A 19,864-nucleotide genomic window follows, 5' to 3' on the forward strand; every position below is an offset into this window, starting at 1 on the left:
TGGTGATGACTACGAGCGTGAGCTCCTGTACCACACGCGTGCGCACTTGCTTCTGCTCATTGGCTCTACTGTGCCAAATTATAGTGGTTACCGCATGCCTTTGAACCTGCTCCCATTTGTTCGGCACGTGGAACACATCAGTACTTACAGCTGGGGCAGTGCATGTCTGGCTTATCTTTACCGACGGTTATGCTCTGCCAGTATTGGATATAAGACGGAGCTTTGTGGTTCCATGACTTTATTACAGGTACATATCCACACTACAACCTTCACGCATACTATTATATACATGATCCATGTTTGATACTTAGCTCCAATACAGCAAAATGTTTATACGTTATCCATGAGCATTATACAACCTTAGCTCCAATGCAGCGAAACGTTTATTTGATGCAGCATCCCCGTGCTCTGAGGTATGCTACATTCTGACTACTTCATTTGATGTTGACAAATATTGCCATTGAATGTATCGTTAATACAATACATTTTGTTGTAGGAGGATGGTTCCATTAAATGCTACGACTGTGCAGACACATTCATTGCGCGGGATTTGCTATGACCTAGATACCATGTCGGCGGATTCCTTCAGGTGGAGGCCCTACGAGGATTGCGTGGATGAGGCATGAGACATCCCTGCACTTGAGCTTTCACTTATGAGTGCACCTTCTCCCCTTTTTTACTTGACATGGGTGGAGTGGTACTACACCGATAGGGTCACTAGACAGTTTGGCTACTTGCAGCAGGTCCCTACCGACTCTCCACTCCGAGGCCATGATTCTTTCCATAGGGGTCAGAGAGGATGGCCATTGCAGTTCGATAGGGTGCGTGAGTTGTGGGACTCACGCCACAGTGCGATGCTTCAGCCACCATCTTACAGGCGCACTCGAAGACCTATGTGCGCAGTTCAGTATCCTCAGTGGTTTGATAGAGTCACAAGGCGTTTCATGATCAACCCTAGGATGTGGGGGGCCAACAAGGCTTCCAGGGGTCGCAGGGATACCTACTCGTGGCTGTAAGATTTATATTCTTAAGTCAAGTAGCTCCGTTTTTTTCCTTATATGAGTTTATGTTCATACTTTTACATGTTGTCAATGCAGGCTGAGGGCTTGTCCGCTGCCTGCCACCAGATTCGGGGTTCGGGCGTGGCTGAGGATGATGCTACTGTGGATGAGGCACTTCAGGGTTTACATGGCATATTAGATGCTATAGGATTCACTTCTCTTTCACAGAGGCCCCCGTATCCACCTCCTACTACTCCATGCACTAGCGGTGCTCATGCACGTAGGCCACGTACCGCTTCTCTTCATATTCCAGTAGCTCCTTTGGATGGTTAGGAGCCTTGGCCTCGCCCATCAGTTGGTGAGGGTTCTTCTCTATACATCTCGTCTACATCAGGTTGGGAGCAAAGTTCATCGGGACATACTGAGCCTATCTGGGACCACTACGTTCAGGGAGAGGGATCCTCTCATATGTCTACTTGGGGTCGTAGTTCCCAACTTCATAATGCAGCGGGCTCCTCGTGGAGGCAGATATCTCAGAGCCATGCTGCTGCTACATCTACTTTTGGCCACAGTACTCAGAGCCCTTATGTTGTTCCTAGTGCTTGGGCTGCTGGATCCACTTGGGGCCATTCTACTCAGAGTGATTTTCCACATACTACATATAGTTTTCCGCCCGAGACAAGTGGTTCGGGATTTTCTTTTCAGACCCCGACTAGGGGGTTCGACCCGTGATTGGTACATGACACCTCCGCACAGAGTTTCGAGCAGGGGCGCCAGGTGCATACACCCCATCACATGCAGGAGGAAGATATGGGGGGTGACAGTGATGAGCAGGATGACGCTGGTGAGGAAGCTGATACTCCTGTGCAAGTGAGGCAGCAGCCCCGTAGAGCAGTAAAAGGGAAAGGGAGGCTATGCCACACCGGCGGGAGGTTCTGTGGCTGATCAGTATTGTTGCTCATGTTCCTAACATTCTCGTCTTTATTATGCCATGTTTTCAGTTTGTATGCACTTTAGACTTTACTTTATGGATTATGGTTACTTTCGGACTTGTTGTATTTTATTATGCCACGATCAAGTCAGTTTCGTTCCCAGTATTAGTATTCAAAATGTTATCTAAACTTAAACAATTTAAAACTTGAGCCAAATGAAATTAATGTTACAAGGGAAGCATTGGAAAACTAAAATGATACATTAATAATAATTCGGCCACGCAATGACAGTAATTGAATGACAATATGGAAAACAACAATGACAACTCAAATCACATATTTGCAAATTAATAGTTGGTTGCTATTGCTGATAAGATTACAGTGGTTGTTGGATAACATTTTAAAATTATATTTGTTGGGGAGTTTATTGTAAGCATGCAAAATAACCTTTACGTTGTACCACTACAAGGCTCATTTTGCCCTATAAATACATCATACTTCATAACTTTAAACCATATGTTCAAACTGTAGGCATCTTATTACACATAAAATGGATAAAGGCAAAGGGCTGACAACGCCTACAAATGTTAAGAGAGGTATGCGTCAACTAAGTTTAGCTGAATCTGTTGAACGTGGAAGGAAAAAAAAGCATCCAAAACCACGAAGAAATCGTATGGTAAGGTTAATCAGAAAATATTGGACGAAATAAAAGCTGATAAAATAAAGATTGAAAGGGCCTATAAAGATATGTCCCAAACAGAGGAGGAACGTATCCGTCAGGTGGATGAGGTTTACAAAAAATATGACATAATGGAAATCAACCTTATCGAACAAGACGATAACTTAATAGCAAGGTACGTTGTGGCTCATCAGCAACACCTACAGATGGAGGCTGAGGATGAAGAGTTCGGTGAAGAATCTGATGAATATGTCGTTAACCTTGCTGATTTTTAGCAAATAATGCAATTTCTTTGCATCATTATAATAGGTTCTTCCCTCAAATATCTTCTTCTTGTCCATCACTGCATTAAACACCCCATTTGCGAATCTCCTCGGAATTAATATAAGTTAAAACAAGTACTGTGTGCTTTTCGAAGGTATTGCACATTTAATAATTCAGAACTTTTGTCACGTGCAAATGTTTTAAATGATTTGACAACTCAAACTATTAAATTCACCTTCGAAATTATTGCCCCAGTTCAAAGTTTAAAGTTTTACCAGTTCTTTTTTTTTTACTATAAATATCTGTGAATCTATAAGTCATCATCTCCATTTCACCCCTCTCTAATTTAACATTCTCCACATTTTTAGATTCATACACTGAGGTCATGAACAAGGGCAGGGGACGAGCAAGGTCGGAAATGCGTAACAACGGGAAAGTTAATTGGTATAAATGGACTGAATCTCAGGCACCTACTGATTCTCACAGAGCAAAAATCAGTGAGGTCAAGCAATTTGTCCGAAGAATGCGAGTTATACGCGCTGCACAAGGATTCGCCGTCCGTGACAATGAACAGTATCTTGGGTACGGGGAAATGCACTTCGACTTTATGAAATCATCGATCCGGTACGAAGATAACATTATTAACAATTTCAACGCTGGTAACATTTCAAAGGAAGAACATGATTATGAATTAAAAGAAATGTCTCGATACTACCACTTCATGGAGGACGAGCTTGAGATGAGGAAAAGGGAGGCCGAGGATGTACTCGCAAGGTGTAGGAGTGAAAAGATACGTGAAGAGGAACAACAGTGGGATAATAAATATGCTAAGTATATTGTCAAAGTTGGGGATTTTTCTCAAGGCCACGATGATACTGGTATGGCTACAAACATCTGTTATACTCGTCCCGACCCCGACCCGTAGCCACTGCGTCAAACTCGGTCGAGTAGGCACGCATCGACCCACAAAAATGGGGAGGGAGGTCATAAGCATACCTCCCATCACATTCAAGGGGATGACGAAGAAAATGATGAGAAAGCTAACGAGATTGAAGATCAAATTTTGATATTTACGTAGTTAATCTTGCGGATGACTAAAGAATTTGAGAGTTCTTTAATTATCCCTTTTTCAGTTGCAATGTACTTCCTACTTTATCATTTTCATTATCCCACTTTCCGTTACAACGTACTTTTAAATTCATGTTCCCACATGACACCCTTTCTCCAGTTTCAAATTTAAATCTAAAATGTAACATATACAAATTTTCTGCCAATTACGCACAAACATGCCCTCGCTTACAATTACGCAGTCGCCGCTCAATACACCATTTTCGAGGCTACAAAAGTGTTAGTGATATTAGTTTTTAATAAAAATAAAATATTTGCACAAAAAATAGCTTTGCATTACAACACAACCAAAAAATTTGGAACCCACAAATTCTACGGTTATTTACATATGCCCATGCCAAAACATTCCCTGACCTAAATATTTTGATCTCATATTGCACGACACCCTTTTTGGAGTTACAAAATTCATATTTAGACGAATTTTTATTTAAATTAAAAAATACACACATAAATTAGGTTTACATTACAAGCCAACAAAAAAAATTAATGAAAACATTTCCCATTTATTTAATATGGAAGTCCAAAAACAGCCCTTCAACTATTTTTATTTCGTTCAAAAATACAATAACACAACTTCATCACGGGAAAAAGAGAAAAAAAAAATTAAAATTACCCCAGAACGCCACTTGTTCTGGGGTTAGTTGGTGTTTCCCAAAAGAAGAGCGTTATGTACCATAAATGGAAATTTCTCAACAGTTATATCAAATAAATGACTTTTTCATTCAACTATACCAAAAAAGTGACGGAGCCCAAAAAATAGATCCCATTTGACTATATGAGGGTTGCACCTTTCGGGGCTTATTATGTGCAATGGGCACACATTAGAAAACCCCATCAAATAAAAGAAAGAATGAAGCGGACAGGATCTTCACGGCTGTTTGAGTGTTTGAATGCTCATGAGTATATGATAAATAATATAATTCAAAAAAAGTGAAGAATCATATACTGTGATGATTAAAGGTTTGAACTTAAGCAATTTGGCCATAAAGGTCATATATCCAATTCATTCACGATTCTGTACACAGCACTACTATTGTACTATACTTTTACTTTGCACAAAAAACATATAGGTCCTACTTGTGTCAAATTCATGTTCAATCCAACACAATCATCATATCATACTGACCGTGATCATATAGACACACCAGCATTATATAAGAATGATTAATTTCTAAAGACTTAATTTTTTCTTGTTGCAAAAAATAGATCCCATTTGACTATACGAGGGTTGCACCTTTTGGGGTTTATGCTACTCCCTGTAAGTCTACAAAAATATCTTCGCAAGTCTTTTATTACTTCTATATAATTGGTAGAAAACTGTGAAGCAACTTAATCTCAATGAGAGGGTGGTGTTAATTTGATTTTTGTTAACAGAGTTTGATACGATGGATAACTTTGATGGGGCCAAAATTTTAGTACTACTTGAACCTGCCTCGTTATTTATTGGACACAGCCCATATTGGCCCAAGGATTTCTCAAGGATTTGCTTAATTCCAACCAAATTATGAAGCAAAAATTTTCTGTATAAAATATTAAATTAATATTTGGGACAACGATAGGCTTCCTAAATTCGAATCATGGCATGGTACCAAATTTCGAATTATGGCCGAAAACAATAAGTTAGATGTGATACGCATATTAATCAACAATTTGTTTTCTTTTACAAATTAAATATATACGCACACGTTATTAGAATGTGTATATACATTATAAGTGAAGTTCCCCCATTTCGATAATCTTTATTTGTGTATATAAAAAATGTTGTTTTGTGAATTTGGGTTGATTTAATGGAAGGTGGGTGATGGGTGGTCAGCTTGTTTCTGTTAGCGGGAGCAAGTGTTTGTCTTTACGTTACTCCAATTGTATTGCTTTACGCAAGAATTTATCTGGGGTTTCGTTTAATTTCCGAGCAGGTATTAATGTTTTCGTGATTTTGAGGTTGTAAATTTGAACAGTGATGGAAAGGGTATTGTATAATGCATGTAAAAGCTGAATTTAATTTGTTATGTAGTTTGAAAATAATTTGTTAGGGATGTAGTGGAATCCAGGTTGAGGATGTGAGTTTATTGTTTCTTTCGAGTGAATATATATATATATATATACATAACAAGTAGAATTTTTCATTCCTTTAAAATTTGGACTTAGAGTTGTAGTTTAAATTGATAGGGAAGAGGTGAAAGAAGGGTATAAAAATTATAAGCATTCTTCCCTAAAAGGAGTACAAATCTCATGTCATACCATGTATTTGGGACCCTATGGGCTTGCCCGTCAGGCGTCATGTCTGTTGACACCATTGAGTTTATAAGAAAAGTTATTCCTCGTATTTCAGCAAGTTAGGATGCCCCTTCTAGTTTCTGAGTCATCTTCTCATAATTGTATTGCTACAGAGCTTTCTCTTGCATTTTATTTATTGCTTTCATGCTGTCCTCTCTTTTCCATGTGTTAAGTATATCATTATCCGCATTTATGTATATTGTGTTGTATTTTTACATACTATTTCCTCATCAAGCTATTGGATGCTCCATGAAGTCATATAAGCTGTCAGATCTTACCCAAAATGAGATTAAAAATCTCACTATGTTTATCTTTAGTATTCTGTACTTTCCTACAGTTTTTTTCCCTAAACAACTAGATTTATGAGATTGTTGACATATATGGTATCATGTAAATTAGCCTGCACAGATAGCTGGATGTAAAACTGTTGTACTTGCTACTCCTCCTACAAGTGTTGGAAATCTCTGCAAGGTATTTTTCTTTATACAGTTTAAGCTGTCTTTTAGAGCATATGCACCCGGGAGAGCAAACCATCAGTTCAGCAGTTTTTTCAGTTTGTATCTCCAAAAACTGTGTGCACCGCGTGAAGAATTGGTCCATCAATAATTGATGGTCCATCAATCTGTGGATGAGTCCGTTGATTACTAAAGGAGTGACTAACGGGCTGCAATTGCTGGACCCCATAAATAAAGAAGTCCTTTCACTTCTTTTTATGTTATACAACGGTCTGATTTTCCAACAGCTATAATTTTGAGTATTAACAGTAGTTTTTTTGCCCTATAAATAGCAGCTTCGGTATTCTTTTGATAACAAAAAAAAATTACACTCATATATTTTTACACATTCCGTACTTTTATATTTTTAAGAAAAAATGGGTACTAATTGGCTCCCTTCCGAAGAATTACAATTATTTGTTTCGTGGGCTCGACAATCTGTTGATCCGATCACCGGTCGATATTCGAACAAAAATAATTTATGGGGACGAATTCACGATGATTATGCAAAAAATTGGTGTGGCACTCCAGAGAATCCTCATGCCGAACCTCGTTCAAAAGTTGCTCTTGACTCGCATTGGACACCATTGAAGAGAGCACTAAAAAAATGGCAATGTGCAAAAAATCAAGCTAGTAGATATAGTGCAAGCGGAACCAATTTGGTAGATGAGGTAAATTATAATTATATATATATATTAAATACGCTTTTATATTATTTATGTGATAACTTAGTATCCAAAATTTATTATTTTTTTAGATAACTCAGGCTCAAGGACTATATTTTAAGGAAATGAATAAGACATTTGACAAATGGGAATGTTATGAAGCAGTTGCGGCACATCCTCAATTTATAGACGTTCCCACTACTTCTCCTCCATTTCAACGAAATTTTCCAACACAAATGGATTCACCACCAATCAATTTGAATAGTGATGATTGCGTTGATGAAGAAGGTTTCACGACTCCAGAGTCTAATCGAGAAACAGAAAGTCCTTCTAGTCCAGTTAGACCGATGGGAGTAAAGGCGTCCAAACATGCAAAAAAGAAAGGAAAGCAACGTATGACCGAAAAAGAAGAGATGTCTATAGCTATTTTCAATAATATGCAATGTCACCAAAAACAACTAGTGGAGGCCAACATCAAAAGAGACGAGGAAACCCTTCAAATGTCGAGAGAGATGTTAGAACTTGAGAAACGAAAAGAAGCAAGGCAGGCAAGACTTGATGCACTTGAGGAACGGAAAGAAGCAAGATTGGCAAAACACGAGGCTATTGAAGAATTAAGGGAGCAAACAAAGATCATGACAATGGATACTAGCCAAATGACCCCTAATACGAAAAAATGGTTTAAAAGAAAGAAGGCTGAGATCATGGAACAAGTGAATGAGACTACTACTGGCAGTGCTTATGTTCCTCGCTTTGATGATGATTTTTATGATTAGATTTAGCTATTATGTTTTTAATTCATTTATGTTCTATGTTTTTTAATTTTAATTTTGTTTGCTACTTTTGAATTCAATAAAATAAATTTATTTAAATTATCAAGGTACCCTTGTTAGAAGCCTTCGTAAATCTGTTGGTGTCGGAGCACGAAGGTACTCTTGACCAAAGAGCCCTTCCACTTGTTGACAGAATTTTTTCATACACTCAAGTGTGGTTGATTCTCCCATTCGACATATTTCGGCACACTGATCAGCTGCTGCACCGTAAGCTAGCATTCGTAGTGCAGCAGTCATTTTTTGTTGTGGTAGCAACCCCAATAATCCAATTGCATCTGTTTTTTGATGCCAATAGGAATCTTGAGTGCAAAGAGCTGTCATGATGCGATTAAAAACATGAGGGCGCATTCTATACCTTCGACGAAAATCATCTTCATTGAATATTGGACGATCAACGAAATAATCTTCCATGAGATTTTTTCCTCTCGATAGCCTTTCTCTGGGATGATTAGAAGATTTTCCAGGTCGTGAGCCCCGTCCTTGTTGTTCATCTGGAGTATTGATGAACTCCATCATCATCGCCGATTCATTCACCATGGTATTCATAATTTCAGTCTCTTCTTCACTGTGTTGTTGCCTCTGACTCAATAATCTTTTTAATGAATTCATTATTGCAAAGATTTGTAGTGATTTTGAGATGACTATAATATGAAGATCATGATATTATTTATAGACAATTTTCAATCTATAAATCTAGATCAAGACACGTGTCATAATGTGATTCAACGAAAATCTTATCAAAAATTTAAATTTATCCACAATCTTATCAAAAATCTAAAATTATCCAACAATATATTATTGGATATTATTTGTGGGACCATTAAATAATAGAGATGAAATTAAATTTATGATATATAGTATAATTATTTATTTAATGAATAGTAATTGATGAATTGATGGAGTTATGTGGGTGTATAAAAACTAAGGAAAAAAGTGAATTTAACATGAATAGTAACCAACTCCATTGATTCAATTGATGAATTGATGAATTGATGCCCCCGATGGGTGCATATGCTCTTATACAATAACTTCAATATTTGTTGTCTGTTCTTTTGGTAGGAGGTAATTTACTGTGCAAAGAAAGCTGGTGTGACACACATACTTAAAGCCGGTGGATCACAGGTATTTTTGTACCGCATAAAATGATTATACTTCTAAATGGTCTATTTATTGGTCCAAAAGTGCGGTCCAGCATTTCGTAGTATTATTTGAGGAAATTTTGGCTATAACTTGGTATAAACGAAAAAATGCTCAAGGAAGGAACAATAATTGCCAAGTAAAAGCAAAGTATATGCATAACATATGATTTTATGTTAACTAAACTTAATATGTACATTTAGTGTATGGAACAATTCTTGTTTACCATAATCTGTTCTCATGGTATGTTTACTGTGCTCCATGCATTTTGGAAGCTGAATGAAGCATTATACCATTTTATTATTTACTTAGTGATAACTCTGTTTCTTTCCGGGTCTTCTCTCCTCTCACGTATGTCATGTCCACGTGACAGCTGGTGTAAGGTTAACCTGTTAGGTAGGGGACTCTGCAAAACAGAACCGGAGGGAGTTGTTTCCCGCGGCAACTCCGGCGTGAGAATAAGAATGGAGTTTCTTGAAGAAGAAGAAGGAGCTATTCAAAATATGTATAATGGTGTGTGTATAGGTCTGTAGCAGTCAAATATTTTCCATCCCCTAAAACCCTCTTTTTGGGGCCTTTTATAGGTCCAAAGATTTAGGGTTTTTGGGGTTTGTACCTCTTCATCCTAGCCTTTGATCATTCTTGGTTGGTGAGTGATTGGACGGCTTGGATCGATTGTGGGGCCGGGTGTCCTTCTTCCACCAGTGTTGTCTTGGGATCTTTACATATGGACGGCTGGGATGCAATAGTTCCATTTTGGGTAACATGAGACAGTTGACATTTTTGTCCTATGCCACGTGGCTCTGGGGCCCACCGCAGTTTGGGCCTGGGGTGTTCTCTATTTGGGCTTTTACTTCTTTATTTGGGCTTGATTATTTATGGCCTATCATTTGCCTCCCACTCCCTTATGCGGGTTTTCCCGGATGGGGGAGTAGTCTTCTGTTTTAGAGCGTGTGTTATGAGTTGCGTGATTCAGAAATTTTTTATATTTTTCCTTTAATTTTTGGCCCCTAAGCCCGGGGTGTTGTTGGATACAAGTCCCCGGGGTTGTGTTTGGGTAGGCCTTTTGGTTTTTGTCACTTGGAAAAATTTCGCATTTTTTCTTTGATTTGTGGCCCCTAACCCCGGGGTGTTGTTGGATACAAGTCCCCAGGGTTGTGTTTGGGTAGGCCCCATGCTTGAACTGGCGGGTACGGATGTGATAGGTGCCCAGTACTTTGGCGTTTTCCCCGGAATGTCAAGTGACGGTTGAGCTTTCTGTAGGAATATGTGTATACATACATGTATATATACGAAACGTTGCAGTTTTCCCCCTTTTTCTCCTCAAAAGCCGCGCCTGTTAAATAATTACAACGATGTAATCATTAACTGCGGTGGTTATTTTCTGGATGCTCAGGATTATGTCACGTATCTTCACCCGACGAACACGATTGTGTGTCAGTTGAGTGGGTTACTGTCTCATTTGTGCCTATAAATACTCCTACTTTGCCATTTCTTTTTTCTTTACGCCATTACAAACACCAAACATTCTCTACAACTTTTCTTCGAGGCAAATTTGGGAGCTTTTCTCTTTGAAGCCGACTTATTTCTCCTGCTTTCTTGAAAGTTTTCTAACTTTTCTTCATTTTTTGTTTTCTCATGACTGTTTAATGAATACTTGTAGTCTGAGCCCTTCGAATGCATGCGTACCCAATCATTCGAATTAGTTTACTTTTGTTGCGTCGAGTTTTGGTGAATCGAACATGTTGTTGTTCATTGTTTAGATTCTCAGGTTTTGTTTTAATAAAAACAATTGATGTTTGTAGTGAATCTGGGTTTGTCTTTTGGTGTTTGTATGTGTGCGAATAAGAGGTTTAATTTATGCAAGAAACTGGGTTTGTTCTTTGGCTTTAGTGATTGTTCATGACTTGTGTTGTAGGCATATATGTATGTATAGACTATAGGATATACCTTGGTGGTTAATTGTTTCTGAGTGGCTTTCCGTTTTTCTTTTTCTCTTTCTTTTGTTTTTCGAAATGGCATAGACTCTGGGGTTATATGGTTAGAAGGTGGAGAATAAAACAATTGGCCAACCTTAAACGTAGACCTGAACGTCCCCACTTCGGATTTCCCGACCACTCTTCAAGTGACTCGTCCCCGGAACCAGAGAACATGCCTCCCCGTCGCCAAACTGTAGTTGAGGAGTTGCCTACTTTCCTTTTAAACCCCGGGCATACTTTGGGTAGAAGATACGAGTCTTAGGTAATAGAAAAAACAACTACTAGACTAGACTTCAGACCCGAGAGAATAGTCCCCCACATGATTACTACTTTAGGGACCTTTCTGCTGTTTATAGGCCTGGGGGAATAGAGCCTTATGATGGGGCCTGCATGGATCAGCTTTTCTATAATGCTCTCGGGACTGGCTATGTTCCAGCTCCCCGTCACCCCGACCTTTCGGAATATACCTTCGAACAAATAAATGACTTAGTGAAAGCCGTTTTCCACTTCGGTGATGATATGGAATGGAGGTGGCCTGAGCCTCATGAGAGGGTCTATCACCGTCCCATGGGTGGTTGGGTAGCTATTCCTCTAGAGCATCTTCGTGGCATGAGGCCCAACCTTCACCAATTCACCAAGTCTTTATGTCGTGATGTCTACGGGAAACCCTTTACTCAGTTAGCTCTGAATTCCTTTGGGTTTCTTGGTTCCTTGCCTGTTGTCATGTGAAGAAGTACCTCCCTACCTTCAAGCTTTTTCACTACATCTTTAAGATTAAGAAGTCCACCCTACCTCCTCCTTTTTGAGTTCACATTCAACATAGATGGTTGCGGGTTTCCTGCCGATGCCAAGAGTGCACCTGTCTTTATGTGGAACTCACTCCGGGGCTGGCACCAGGAGTTCATTTTCATCCGGGGTGGGGACCTGGAGTTTATGCCTGTGTATAAAACTGCTTTGAAAAATAACAGGTTTCCATCCGAGCAGCTCGGTGGAGATGCCCTGGTGAAGATGTACGACTTTGTGGTGGCTCTGGGTGTAACGACCGAGGAATTACGCTTGTATTATATTATAATAATGATAAATTATGTGTATTATTATGTGATTAAATGTGTTAAGTCGTTAAATCATAACTGCTATGTGTTATGTGTTGGCTGTTTTGATCCAAACGTGTTTTGGATATTTATTGAGCGTTTTATCGTCAGTTATATATGTTATATTAAAACCTGTACAGCTCAAAATTATGTTTTAAAAGCCCGTATTTCAAACAAAATCATTGGCTCTATTTTATTAAAAATGCCCTATACCATATCGCTATTCTGAACCCCTAGACGTTTTACAAATTGACCTTTTTCGCGAAAAACGACTTTTCCGGACCCCTTCGGGTACCAAAAAACCCCACAAAAATTATATTTTTATTTTTATATGATCATGAAATTATTATATATCATTTTTCTTTGTATTTTTGTAATTTTCACAATTTTTGGGAATTTTTAGTATTTATTTTGTAATTATTGGATATTTAAAAATTCAATATTAATACCAAAAATTATAAAAATTGGGGCCAAATATTTTTATTAGGAGTATAATTAGACCCTTAATTTTACTTAGGGGTATTATTTTCATAAATATAAATACCTGATTTATTAGTAATTAAATCAGTTAATTATACAGAAAAATCATAAAAGAAAAAGAAAAAGGAATTAGGGTTAGGGTTTCTGTGAAGAACATGGCAGGAGGATCAATCGCGATTTTGAAGGTGATTCCGACAACCAAATCGAGCGTGTAAGTAGTCAAATTGAAGCTGGTGATTCGTAGTTTCTGTTTATGTGATTATTTTTGTTGATTGTTGAGTTGATTTTAATTTCGTGTTTTCGGGTTTAATTCTTGAATTCGGGTTTGATTCTCTGTGTGTTGTTTGATGTTATTGTTGTTGGAGATGAGTAGATCGTTGTTGTGCGAGTCGATCGGTACCGGTTTCGTGATGTTTGGTGTCCGTTTTAGCATCGCCGGAGTTTCGCCGCCGCCGCCGTGTTCTTCGCGGTTCCGGCGCTGTGTTCGACGAAGACGAAGAAGGAAGGAAGGGGGGGACGTCGTTGTGATGTTGTGCCGCAGAAACGCAGAAGAAGCAAGTTGGAATCGAGCGTTTCGTCTCGCCGAAAATTTCCGCCGGCGTCGGATTCTGGGATTGCAGGGCGGTGTTCTTCCCGACCCGATCGAGTCGGGGACGACCCGGTTGCAACCCGGTTTCGACCCGGGTTCAATCCTAAAAACCCTAAATCCTGTTATGTTTTTGTGTTTCTGAATAAAATAATTAATTATTTATATTTTAGTAATTAAAAATCAGTTTTAATAATTCTAAAAATTAATTAAAAATTAGTTTGATATTCTGAAAAATAGTATTTATAATTTCTGATTTATTTTATTAAATTATAAATTTGAATTTATTTATTTAATTAATTATTTAATTATTTATCTAATTATTTATTAATTATCTAATTAATTAATAATTGGGTAATTAATTAATAATTAGGTAATTAATTAGTAAATAAGGATTAGAAATAATTAAGTGAGGTAATTAATAATCTAATAATTAGTTAATAGTGCGAATAATGATTCGATAATTAGAATTATTATTCGAGCGTTAGTTATTCGAATAATATTGTGATAATTATTCGTATCGTATAATAGTTATCGGTAATTATCTGTTTAGCGAATCGTATGAGTTTCAATAATGATAGAATAGTTCGGTAATTATGTGGGAATTGCGAGTAGCTCATAGTTATACGAGTGATTAATCGTTAAGTTGATTTATAATTCGAGTAATTCGTAGTTATTCGATAAATAGTGTATCAGTTAATTAAATCGATTGATTATTTGTAAATAATCGATCTGATCGAATAAGTAATAATAATTTGTAATAAATAATAATAATTCCTAATAATTAGGGATTAATTATTTTAAAATATAATAATTATTAATTAATTATTTAAAAATATGATTAAGGATTGTTTAATTATAATTAATTATTTACAATTAATTATTAATTAATTAAATCTTGTTTAATTCATAATAATTCAACCGTTAGTCCGATTTGAGCGAAACGAAGACCCCTAGACTCAGAAAGATGAGACGAATCCAATAAAAATAGTTGTAAGTTATAATTTCTTCCGAAAGAAAGTGGTTTGGTGATAATTGATAGTTCGTAGGTCCTAGTAGGAGTATAATTGAGCCGAATAAATCCCGAAAAATTATAATAAAATCAGATAAGACTAGTAATGCAAATATAAGCCTGGAATTGATTCTAAAAATAATTATAAATCTAGAAATTAATTATGTGCTTTATGTGCTACGTGCTTTATGTGATTATGTGAACCTATGTGCTGTATAAATGTATGTGTATATATACGAGTCAGATAGAAACGCATGGGTAGACTGATAAGGTTGCGTGTTATCAATTCAAGATACACGTATATAGTAAGTTATCTAAATGCCTATCTTTCCATGATTTGTTCAGTGTTAGCAAGGCCAAACAAGCTAGGGTCAGAAGGCGGTGAGTTAAACCAGGTTAAGTACGCGCAAGACAAGTTTTTCCCCTATTCTAAATTCAAAATAGTGATTTATATTTCTTTTCTATCGTATCAGTTCTCTTTGATAATCATTGTTCATATACACTGTTACCCATTTATTATCGCTTGATTCCAATTTCATTTCAATTCTTTATTTACCTAATTTATTGAATTCCTTGTTCATATTTCAATTCCTTTACCCTTGTTACATATACTCTGGTATATCCTGGTGTTGGGATATATCAATAGCATTCTGATTATTCCGGATGCTAAGCCTTGGACTGGATGGTTACTATACGGGCTGGATTTTACCTAGACCATTATTTAATAGGCCATAGTTGCCTGAGTACTCCTTATGTTGGTTGGGTCTATGCAGTTGGGTATAGATCCGCACTATATTCTGACTGATCAGCAAGTTATAGTGCATATGTTGGTTCTTGTTTCCAGTCTTGTTCATTTGGTACTCGCCAGCATTGGCAAATTACTATTCTATACAGATTCAGATGGTTGTTCCGACCAGCAGCTTATTGTTTCACTCATTTCTCTTTCTTTATACTATATATATTGTTGCAGGCTTGTTGAGCAATTTTGGCTCATCCCTTTTTATTGTTACTCCTATTGTTTTAAAGTTAAGGTAGAGAATGAAACCCATCAGAACCCGCATAGTCAAGAAGCGAGTCAAGCAGCGGGACCCTCTTATACCAAGAGTGTTCCTTCCTATTCCCGAAGAGAGCTTTGAATTGCCAGATCAGGTATAGCAGGATAAGTAGTAATGTTGGGTTGAATGAAAGTCTTGTGTAGTTTGAATAAAAGTTATGTAGTGAGATTGTAGATAGAATAAAGTTTTGTAACAAAGAGACTTCTTGAGACAGGTTTTATTTAGTTGGGTTTGTAATAAAATGTAGTATGTGATTCTTGTTTTCAAACTCAAACCTTAAAAGATACTGAGTAGTGATAGTTCGGGATAATTATTATATTTATATTCCGCTTGTGCAGGTTTAGTTGGTAATTGTTGTTAATAATGCCCCAAATCTATACCCCGGATTTGGAGGGTGTTATAGTTGGCATCAGAGCTTAGGTTTGACTTTTAAAAACAAGAACGTTAGGGCTAAGATAAGATAGGAAAATGAGATAGGATAGAAGTAAGAGTGTTAGGATTGTTTATTTATGTGATTAGAAGTTATGAATTTTAGGAATTGTGATTTGATTGTTTTTGTGTTATTATTTTTATGTATATTAGATGGCTTCTTTATCATCGTCTACGGAGAGGACCGAGACAGATCTAGTGGTTGCATCGGTATTAGCCCCAGTGTCAGAGCAGATCTTACCTCCATTGCCACCACCTCCACCATTGCCACCTGGACCACCACTAGAGATACCACTTCCCTCAGAGGTACCAGGTTTTGCAGATTATTTTCCATACTTTGAGCCAGAGATACCAGATTTTCCACCATTAGAGTTTCCGATGTTCAATATTCCTGACATGGTTGATCTTCCGCAGTGGGAGGATTTAGAGCCTCAGATTCTTATGCCACCAGTCGAGATTCCAGAGATGCCACAGATGGAGCTAGAGGCAGAGCCGCCAATGTATGCACTTATGGAGCAGCCTGTCTTATTCCCTGCCCCATTAGCCATTTATGCACATGTTCCTGGAGTTTATCAGTTTTCTCAGCCAGAGTTTATGGATGAGATCGTGGTAGATGGACCATTACCTTCTCGAGGTTCCAGCACTGATCTTCGTGAGCATCATACAGTGACTTTCCAACGCTTTCAGGCAGAGAGGGAAGAGAGGATTAGATGGCAGAACCAGTGTAGAGAGATCCTTGGATTGTATGAGACAGCAGGATCTTAGTGCGGAGACAGCATATCGCAGAGCATTAGGACTTACCGAGGCAGTGCTAGAGGCATTGTAGAAGGAGTTGAGCCACGTACCACCAGGATTTTGAGACTAGCAGATCGATGAGTGTTGTATTATGTATATTTTGTAGATAGAGGCAGCATAGTATTGTATGACTAGTTGGTATGAGTATAGCTACTGACTTTGACTGATAGTAGTAGCAGTATGACTATTATATCATAGGTTTTTGTATCAAGCACTGACACCTGTAGCTGGTGTTCTACCTATATATATATGAGATAATTTTTGCACGTTTTCTTTATTTTATTTCCAGTTATTTAAGCATTTATATTTATTTCAGTACCATTGTATATTTACAAATGTAGTTTTATTTACGATCATGTTGTACCCTTATGTTTTAAAAAAAAAAATTTAAAAAAAAACATATCATGTTGTTTTATCTATTCAGTTATTTAATAAGCCGTTTTATTTTCCCAAATCGACTGTTTTAACATACATTTAATATATTGTTATTAAAGAAGACCCATTGTTTATTTACCAGAAAGATGGCACCTAAAAGAAAAGCACAACCCGACTCATCAAATGGAAATACCGAGGGCCAAAACAATAATAACCAGATGGATCAGATGTTTAATCTCATGCAACAGCAGATGTTGATGATGCAACAACAAATGCAGCAGCAACAACAGCAGTTCCAGCAACAGATGTTACAGCGAGCCGCTCATCCAGGACATCAAGTACCCCCAGCAGCACCTACGGTCACTTTCAAGCAATTTCAGTTGATGAAGCCACCGGAATTTATGGGTTCCACGGATCCTACAAAAGCGAGAGCTTGGCTGAAAGAGATGGAAAAGGCTTTTTCATTAGTAAAGGTTGAGGAAGAACAGAAGACGGATTTCGCTAGCTACTTTCTGAAAGGCGAAGCTAATTACTGGTGGGAATCGAAGAAAGCTTTGGAAGAAGAAGATGTAGTGACCTGGGATAGATTCACTGATCTTTTTTTGGAGAAATATTTTCCTCGTTTTATGAAGAACCAGATGGAGATCAAATTCCTGGAGCTGAAGCAAGACAACTTATCGGTTGCGGATTATGAGACCAAGTTCACTGAATTGGCAAGATTTGTTCCAGAGCAAGTGGATACGGACGAGAAGCGGGCCAAGAGATTCTAGCAAGGACTGAAACCATGGATTCGTAGCAGGGTAGCTGTGTTTGAACTGACAACTTATACGGCTGTTGTTCCGAAGGCTATGATTATTGAAGGTGAAAGCGAAGCAGCTCAGAAAGAGAAAGGACCAGGAAATTTTCAGAATCATTTCAACAAAAGGCCGGGATTTCAAGCTCGAGGAAAAGTAAACTTTAGGAGGCCAGAACAAAACAACCAGGGATGGGTAATCGACTACCTGCCCCAACTCAGTAAAGGCTTATTCGACCGCCTGTACCTGATTGCAGAACGTGTGGTAGAAAGCATACGGGAATTTGCAACAAGCCAATTGTCACGTGTTTCAAGTGCAAGCAAAGGGGACACTATTCTGGAGAATGTCCGATGGGAAAAGCAGAAGTTACTTGTTTCCAATGTGGGAGAAAATGACATATCGCCAGAGACTGCAGAGGAATTGCAATGGCCGCTAGTATTCCAAGAGTTTTAGCATTACCTCCACCTCCATTACCACGGCAAAATCAGCCTAGAGCAAGGACTTTCAATATGTCAATGAAGGAAGCGGTACAGAGTCCGAATGTGGTTGCAGGTACACTCCCTATAAATTCCGTAAATGCTTTAGTATTGATTGATTCAGGAGCTACTAGATCTTTTATTTCTGAAGATTTTATCTCTAAGATAGATTGTGAGATCCAGTGGTTAGATGAAGTGTTAGTCATAAAATTAGCAAATGATGATCAGGTTGTAGTAGATCGAGTATGCCCGAGTTGTGATATTGAGATAGGGAGATGTCATTTTTTCAGTTGATTTGATACCTTTTAGGTCAGGGGAGTTTGATGTTATTCTAGGAATGGATTGGCTATCTAGTAATAATGCTCAGATTGACTATGCGAATAAAAGAGTGAAATTGAAAACTGAAGAAAATGAAACAGTAATATTTAAAGGTGAGAAGCAAAAGCAGAAATTCCTATCAATAATGCAGACGAGAAGATTGCTACGCCAAGGATGTCAAGCTTATTTAGCCTATGTACGGGATGCTGATAAGGGTAATTCGAAGATTGAAGATATTCCTGTAGTTTGTGAATTTCTTGATGTTTTTCCAGACGAATTACCAGGACTTCCACCAGATCGAGAAATCGAGTTCACTATTGACTTGATGCCAGGGACTGAACCAATTTCGAAAGCTCCATATCGAATGGCACCTATTGAAATGAGGGAATTAGCAAAACAGTTGCAAGAACTTCTCGATAAAGGAATTATAAGGCCAAGTGTATCCCCATGGGGCGCACCAGTATTGTTTGTGAAAAAGAAGGATGGTAGTATGCGACTGTGTATCGATTATCGTGAGCTGAACAAGTTAACTATCAAGAATAAATATCCTTTACCTCGCATCAATGATTTATTTGATCAACTAAAAGGAGCAGCATGGTTTTCGAAAATCGACTTACGATCAGGCTATCATCAGTTAAAGATCAAGGCCGAGGATATTCCAAAGACAGCGTTTAGAATGAGGTACGGACACTATGAATTTCTTGTGATGGCTTTTGGATTGACGAATGCACCTGTAGCGTTTATGGATTTGATGAATCGAGTATTCAAGAAGTATTTGGATAAGTTTATCATTGTATTTATTGATGACATCTTGATCTACTCAAAGACGGAAGAAGAACATGCAGCGCAGTTAAGAACGACATTGGAGATATTACGAAAGGAGCAGCTTTATGCAAAATTTTCAAAATGTGAATTTTGGTTGAACGAAGTGCAGTTTCTAGGGCATATCATCAGTAGAGAAGGCATTCAAGTTGATCCAGCAAAGATTGAAGCTGTGTTGAATTGGGAAAGACCAAAGACGCCGACAGAGGTTCGAAGTTTCTTAGGATTGGAAGGATATTATCAAA

General features: G+C 37.9%; 2 protein-coding genes across 2 annotated transcripts in view; both read left to right on the plus strand.

The window, feature by feature from the left end:
• Positions 1-3,261: 3,261 nt before the first annotated feature.
• LOC141665727 (histidinol dehydrogenase, chloroplastic-like) overlaps positions 3,262-19,864 on the plus strand; it is a 73,356-nt gene continuing 56,753 nt past the window's right edge. Inside the window, 5 exon segments of the mRNA XM_074471710.1 lie at positions 3,262-3,754; positions 5,379-5,439; positions 5,799-5,931; positions 6,678-6,749; positions 9,330-9,392. Of these exon segments, the coding sequence (XP_074327811.1) occupies positions 3,262-3,754; positions 5,379-5,439; positions 5,799-5,931; positions 6,678-6,749; positions 9,330-9,392 (822 nt within the window).
• On the plus strand, positions 6,051-8,287 carry LOC141666659 (uncharacterized). Its single transcript, XM_074472781.1, has 2 exons — positions 6,051-7,443; positions 7,530-8,287. The coding sequence occupies exons 1-2, from the start codon at positions 7,150-7,152 to the stop codon at positions 8,211-8,213; spliced, it is 978 nt and encodes a 325-aa protein (XP_074328882.1). The 5' UTR covers positions 6,051-7,149; the 3' UTR covers positions 8,214-8,287.

This window comes from Apium graveolens, chromosome 6, assembly GCF_009905375.1.
Source record: "Apium graveolens cultivar Ventura chromosome 6, ASM990537v1, whole genome shotgun sequence".
Lineage (NCBI taxonomy): Eukaryota > Viridiplantae > Streptophyta > Magnoliopsida > Apiales > Apiaceae > Apium > Apium graveolens.

What these genes read in the sequence shown, in the direction of transcription:
- LOC141666659 (XM_074472781.1), top strand. Translation starts at nt 7,150, where the DNA reads ATGGGTACTAATTGGCTCCCTTCCGAAGAATTACAATTATTTGTTTCG. An exon ending in GAACCAATTTGGTAGATGAG is followed by an intron (nt 7,444 to 7,529) that starts GTAAATTATAAT and finishes TTATTTTTTTAG; the next exon opens with ATAACTCAGGCTCAAGGACT.